This window comes from Chelonoidis abingdonii, chromosome 1 (assembly GCF_003597395.2).
Source record: "Chelonoidis abingdonii isolate Lonesome George chromosome 1, CheloAbing_2.0, whole genome shotgun sequence".
In the NCBI taxonomy this organism is placed as follows: Eukaryota; Metazoa; Chordata; order Testudines; family Testudinidae; genus Chelonoidis; species Chelonoidis abingdonii.
The window spans coordinates 328,558,939-328,566,392 of NC_133769.1; the positions used below are offsets into that span (position 1 = coordinate 328,558,939).

General features: G+C 35.4%; 1 protein-coding gene across 2 annotated transcripts in view; it reads left to right on the forward strand.

Annotated features, from left to right (window-relative positions):
- The window catches only part of USP12 (ubiquitin specific peptidase 12), a 75,253-nt gene extending 68,197 nt beyond the window's left edge, over positions 1–7,056 (forward strand). For both annotated transcript variants that reach the window (XM_032765319.2, XM_075061655.1), the window contains 3 exons: positions 588–785; positions 2,399–2,477; positions 4,310–7,056. In XM_032765319.2, the coding sequence (XP_032621210.1) occupies positions 588–785; positions 2,399–2,477; positions 4,310–4,411 (379 nt within the window). In that variant the 3' untranslated portion in view covers positions 4,412–7,056. The remainder of the gene's footprint in view (positions 1–587; positions 786–2,398; positions 2,478–4,309) is intronic.
- The last annotated feature ends 398 nt before the right edge of the window (positions 7,057–7,454 follow it).

The following is a 7,454-nucleotide window of genomic DNA, read 5'->3' on the forward strand; positions in this document are numbered from 1 at the left end:
ATATTTGTGTCCTTTGCAGATATAAAAGTAAGTTTAAGCCACATATTTTAAAATGAAAACATTTGACTTGACTCCCTCTACCTTAAGGATAACTCTGTGTTCCAGTTGGATTCCTAGTAGTTCTAAAACAAATTGGTCTGTGCCTAGAAGTATCACAAAAAGGTTAAGAGTTGGGTTTTGCTTTTAGGGACCTAAACAGGAAGGCTATGGGGAAGTGTATTTAGATTCACTTCTGTGCTGCATGTCCCTTTTACTTATGTTATTTGGGGCATAGAACACATAACCTTTTATTTAACTTGTTTTTCAAACACACATTTGCAGTTCTCTTTTAGGGTTAATCTCCAGGTTTAATTTACTGCAGTTGTCCATAACTTGTTTTATTGTTTAGGTATTGCAGCATTAAGACATGCTGAAGAAAAGACCACTCTGATCATATGGTTTTAATAGAGAAAAGTCAGGAAACTGACAAGCTGAGCATCTTTAATACTTGAATATATTTTAATAGTATTCAAAATACTGTTTTTTTCATTTCTGACAATTTTGAAATCTTGGAATCTGAGATGATATATTTCATTTTGTTGTTTCAGGATGAAAGTAAAAAAACTGCCTATGATTCTAGCTCTCCATCTAAAGAGATTTAAATACATGGATCAGCTACATCGCTATACAAAACTCTCTTATAGAGTAGTGTTTCCTTTAGAGCTTAGACTTTTTAATACTTCAGGAGATGCCACCAATCCTGACAGAATGTACGACCTTGTTGCTGTAGTAGTTCATTGTGGAAGGTAATATGAAGTTTGTCACACTGGGGTTCTTGTATGAAATTATTAACATTGTGACACAAATCCAATATCACTTAATTTAAGTAATCTCTAAAGTGTTTTAAGAAATTATGTAGCACAGAAAGTAACATTGCAGAATGTATTTACCTTTAAGTAAGTTCTTCAACAAAAGATACGTTCAAATTTTAACAGAATTTTTCCTGGAACAGTTTTGTACGTTTTTTCAAATAGGCTGATTTCGTCTCTTCTGTCCGCTTCTAAAGCTTTCAAGATCATAGTATTATGTGAGTTGATGGACGTTTAAGAAGTATATTCTTAAAGTTTGTGCACTTGTGTTCTAATTTTACTTTTCAAGCATCGGAGCCCCAAATGGAACACTGATCACACATCTACTATAAGATCTCCTGTGGGTTGGAGGTTGGGGTGCCATTATTCAATCAAGGCAATGCTGCACCTGCTTTATTAATCTGCTTAAGTAGTTAATGGGACCTGCCAGTTTCCAGCTGGCTCTGAGGGAGTGTGCTGTTTTGCTGATAGAATAATGTAACAAAATCCTGGGTGGACCTTTTTGTCTACAAACATCAACTCAGTGATCTCTAGATGTCCCCTTTCCCAGAGCTTTCATCTCATGAGTCAGTGTGACTTACAGATGATTTGCAATAGACAAATGAGAAAGGAGACTGTTAGAGTATTCATAGTTCAAATTCAGTTCCAAGCCTGACCGACTGAGATGCAAGACATTTTTTAACATCTTCTGCTGTGTGTGTTCAGGAGGTAAAGATTTTTTTGGTCTCTGCCTTAATCTACAAAGTATTGCACAGTGGAACTGTTGTAAGTGGCCTTAATTTTATTGTATAATCAAGTTGTTGCTATGAGGTGTTTTTCATATTGCATTGTGGATAAAATTACTCATCTTAACCAACTCTATCTGCTTTGAAAGCAATTTCTTATGAGAACAGGCACACAATTGAGTCCTGGCTGTGCTAGGGTGCTTCAGGTTACAGATTTTGAGTTGAACCTCTATCGATCCTGGCTGGTCAAATCCATGACCTTCTGTTGCCTCACATAAAATTTGGGCAGCATTATACATAAGAGACAGATCAATAATTCTGATGGAATGACTCTTCCAAGTTCCCCTATTGTCATGGGTTTAGAATATTCTTCAAAGTTACATTTTTGGCATGAAATTTCTTGGTATTGGTCTCACCCAGAATCCAATTTGGTGTGGAAAGTTTGATTTTTTTTTTTCTATTCAATTCCCCCCCCCCCTTTTTTTAAATATAAAATGTTCTATATTTTTTTTGTCTCTAGTTCCGTAAATAGCTTTAGCATGAAACAGCCTCTCATGTATGTTGTTGCTGCTTGTCCTACTTGTTCCTCATTTAATCCTCTGTTTAGTATAGTATTTGGCATCATGGTGACTAATGTCTTGTTTCATGTGAATGTCCTTGGTAACCTAAAGGGGAATGAATATACAAATAGAAATGCAAATAATCAGCTTACATTTTACTAAATGTTGTTGGTTTTGTTTTTGTTTTTTTGTGGAAAAAAGCGGCCTTTTAATAAAATAGACATGCATAATGTTTTTTTTGTTTGTTTTTTGTTTTTAAATACAGTGGCCCTAATCGAGGACATTATATTGCAATAGTGAAGAGTCATGATTTTTGGTTGCTCTTTGATGATGATATTGTAGAGGTAAGTGTTGCTGTAACCCTGGTGTTTTTACTTCTTCTAAACAAAAGTCTCCCCCCATCCTAACACACCCCATTTATGGTCACTTAAAGATTAAAAGGAATGGTGTGCTGTACTGTGAAGATAGGAAATGTAGCTGAAGATATTTCTTTTCTCTCCTAAACTAGAGAGATGCAATCCTTGTTCTTTGAGTACAGTCATGTTTAGATATTTATTGGAGGAGCAGAAAGTAGAGCTGTTTGTTCAAAATGTATATATTTTTGGATCAATTTCCAGAGGAATTGCTTTTTACCAAAAGAAGAAAAATCTGTGCTAGGAGACAGCTAATAGTGATAGCTTAGATAGAGGTAACTCTGCCTGAAAGAGTAGCCAAGTTTTCGTGCCTATCCTCCATGACAGTCTTCTCAATATAATAATCTCTCTCAACCTCACGGGTAGATTAGTCTTTCAGAGAAGTACCTGAGACTCTGCAACTCTGAATCAAGCATGATGATTAATGGCAGATCTCTTTTTCTGCTTTTGCCACCTATGACCATCACCTTTTCCTGGCAGGGAGGGAAAACTCTCTAAAAACAAAACCACTCTTCCCATATGAGAGATGCCAAGGCCAAAGTGGAGGTCACATAACATTGGAAAGTATGGTCATATATACCTCTGTAGTGATTCTGCTTAACTAAACGTTTGACGAGGCCAGGTCTTCCCTTTCAGTTTCCGGAACCAATCAGGTACTGAAGACTTCTTTGTTTGGGGGCGTGGGTGTCAGTGATGATTGATGGGTGGTCTCAGTTGTTCTGACAGGACACTCAGTGGACTTTAAGATACCGCCACAGAGTTAAAGGTTCACTCGCCCACTAGTAAAGTGGATGGTGCTAGGACGGCCTTGCAACCTCTCAAACATCAAGGTATCTATCTCACTAGAACCTGAGTGAGAATGCTTTTCAGGAATTTACTGGAGTTTGCACTCCCAGAGAAGTCTGGCTGGTACTTGATCTTAAGTAGCTCTATTTGGTGCTTCAAGATGGAAATGATCCAATTAGTTATCACAGTAGTGGAGCTAAAAGATTGGATTATATCTAATTGATCTGAGGAAAAGAATGCTTATTTCCACATTCCTGCTGTACAAAATATATCTGTGGCTTGTTCTGAATCAAGAATTCTTTTTGGCATATTGCCTTTAATTTGGCTGCATTTTCTGTTGTTTTCCCAAAAATCATCACGATGGTGGTAGCATCTGGCAGCTCTTTGCATCCTGCTCTGTATCACAAACTAGAGGCTCTTCATCCAGTTTAAGTGTTTATGGTCCTGGTAGCTCATAATTTTTTAAAGAGGAGAGTTGACCTTTTCTCCTCTTAATGCTCATCCCCCATCACTGTCCAAGTTGGTCTACTTTATTACATTCTGATTAGTCCTACTTATAAGTTCAGTGCTGATTCTACGTTCTTATATGTGCATAGCCTATATGCTGAGTTTTGGTCCCTCATCAGAAAAATTCTTGATATTGCCATTGTAAATCACCTTTCTGTGTGGGAAACTTATCAGATGTTTGTATTCATGGTTAGTCCATTTATTAGTATTAGATGTTCAAGTTACTTAAATTAGACACAAGATGGGCTGCTGTGGAGGAAAGAAGATTTGGAATTAAAAAAAAAAAAACAACAAAACCCTAAAAGCCTTATAACCCTTCTGTAACTTAGGTTGTCTGGAGAAAGGTAATTAACAGATGAGACCAAAATATTTTGTCACTGTTTCACAAAGTGTAATTTAATAGAATATACATTTATCATAGTAGATTTTTTTTCCTTTAAAAATTAGTGTTTGTATTTTGTTTTCTGTAGAAAATAGATGCACAAGCTATTGAAGAATTCTATGGGTTGACCTCAGACATTTCAAAGAACTCTGAGTCTGGTTACATTCTCTTCTATCAGTCTCGGGATTGAATGGGAAATGTGGTGAAGAGAGATTTTATGCCTCGTTTCTTCTCTGGCTATGTTGGAATGGAGCAAGCACTGATTTAAAAAAAGGAATGCAGGGAGCTCCAGGGACAGTAGCACAGTTTGCACACCACAAAGCAAAGTTTGAATTTTTTTAAAACCCTTCATATCAAGTTCATTTTATTTGCTCAGGTATCATGCTGACTACACAATTCTGTTACAACTGCTAGGAGAAAGGAGAGACACCAGCCACTCTTGCAGGAGCAACCTTCCAACAGCTAACACATTTTCTCTTTTTAAAGTCCTGAATCAGAGCCCCTTAAAATCAATAGAAAGACTCCCATTGATTTCATTGGGGTTTGGTTCAGGGCTAATTGCAACGATCTGGCAGTGCAATAGAAGTAATATAAATCTGGTATTTTATACTGATTTCTTATTTGAAAAGACAGAGAATTTTTTGTGCAGTGATTTGCCTGTATTCACTTCTGAAAGAATATGGCGGGCAGGGTTTGTTTGTTTTTCTTTGTTTTTCCTGGGTTCTTTCATATATAAACAAGAAATATACTTGGGACAACACAGTTGCCTTCTTGACTGTAACAGGTTAACTGAAAAGATAAACTAGTGTCAGGGAGGCTAAGAATGTTTTGCTTCTCTGAAGAAGCTTACATTATAGTAATATATACCTATCCTGTCGGGAACAATCAGTAAAAATTATGGCTTTTAATCTCCCTATGGAGAAAGATGGGGTTATTAATAATAGTTTATTTTTATTTATGAATTACTGTAACTACTAGAGTCCTATGTATTGTCTTTGAGTATAGCAAATCTTGAACATAATTTATATATTAATTTGAATTAGATTTACTTATTCCATGTAAGTGGGTTTTTTAGGAAAGACAAATTCTAAATAAAATGCATAAAATGTCTTTTTAAAAAATTGGTAAAACAGAAGGGGTATTTTCTCTTTCAGGAGGAACTGGTATCTGGCTCAGTGTTTTACATTGTTTAATTATTAAATTAAAATATGAATCTGTTTTTGCTCTGCTGAAAAAGCCAAGCTGTAAAATATTTCCTGTAGCTGTCTGAATGATGATTGTAAGAATGCTTATTATAATGAAATGGTGGTGGTGTACCCCAGTTCTTACTGGTTTTTATTCATTAAGGGTCCATACGCTAAATAATTTGTTAGAAAAACCTGGATCAAAATAAACAGTTTTCAAAATATTCCCTCCTCAGAAAATTGTTCCATTCAGACTCCCAACAGCCTGGGTGACTTTCAAAAAACTCTCCAAATAATAAATGAAATAATCTAGGAATGTAAAGGGAATTCAGTGTATTGAGATTTTTTTTAAGTCCTATGAAGTGAAATTTTCTGAAATTAAAGTTTACCTTGCTTTGGGTTTATGAAACAGCATTAAGATTTAAATAATTGCACCACCAAGTAATAGATATAATAAGAAATATGTGAAATGTTGTGTTCTGATACTTTTCCATGCATCAGTTTGTTATCTGACAGTGGCTGAATGTAATTTCTGGAAAATGATGGAATACATATTTCAGATTATGGCTATCAAGTCTTGGATGTCCTTGTCATCCCATTTCAGATTGTGATTTTTACTTTATTGTAATTTTATTGATACTGTTGAAACCTTTAAAAAGAATGTCTCCTGTCTGCTGCTATAACTAATATATTTACTTACTTGTATTTTTAGCTCAGGAAAAGACTTCACCTATTCATTCAGTTGAACAAATTTTGAACAGGGTCACTAAATAAATTGGGCTATTTAACAAATATGAAAGAAAATTCTTGTCATTATAACAGGTTGCTTTTATAAATGCAAATTTTCTGAAGCCTTGGCTTGGCTGAAATTCTTTTGTATGAATTATGTAGCTTGGCTAAACTACTAGCATTTCAAAGAAAAGCATAACATATTTTGGGAGAGGCATAAAAATATAATGGATTGGATATTTTTAAGGGCTTATACCAAATTAATTTGGAACCTAAATCTGTTTTTCAAGGTTTCAGTGGGAAAAGAGTGAGGAGTGAATCAGCTGGACCATAGTACATGTCAGAAAGATGAAGTCCCTTGCATTAAATGTACAGCTTTGTAAAACCATTGTCCCATTAGTTTTTGTTAACTGATAAATGTTTGCTTAGTCATTTTACAGTTTTTAAAAATGTTTGTAGTTAAAAGCCAAGCTTAGTTGCTAAACACATTTTAATACAGTAACAAAATTTAAAGGATTTTTGTTTTTACTGGTAGCCACAGGATATTTTGCTTCACTCCTGCGACATATTTTTATAAAATGGTTATTTATTTTGGATAAGATGTTTTGAGATAGTGGTTCCAAATGATGCATTTAATTTCACTTCTAGTGCAGCTGAAAAATGTAAGTAAATTCTTGATAAAATTAATACCAGAAACTACAGGCAGAGGAAATACAAAATGTAACTGAACAATATAAAAAGCATTGTAAGATTATCTCTTGATTGTAATTTCAATGGGAAGTGTGAGAAGACTCTTCACTTGTAAATGGTGGAAATGATTTCTGTGTAACTATGTAAATGTTAATTGGGATAACAGGTCCCCTATTTTGTATATTGGAGCAAAAACTTCTATTAAATAATAAAATATGTTTTCTGAACATAAGTACTGTATTCTTGTATATCCCTACTGTGGAGTCACATGGTCTCTGGTGCTTTTGTAACGTTCTCGAAACTTGTAAAAATGTCTAGAATTTCCTGCTTTAAGGAAGCAGCATGCGCCATAAGGCTGGTCTACACTAGTTGGGGCGGATCGATCTAAGATACTCAACTGAAGGTAAAGTATTTTAGTTTGATTTACCTGGCCATCCTCACGGCGGCAAGTCGACCACCGTGGCTCCCCTGTTGACTCCGCTTACTCCTCCTTCCGAGGTGGAGTACGGGCATCTATTTGGGGATTGATTACTACCCGCCGATCCATAGAGGAGAGTGTAAGGTATTTACACTGTAGTGGTCTTAGCAATGAGGTCCTATACTTAGCTTATGGGATAAAGCCTGGCTTCC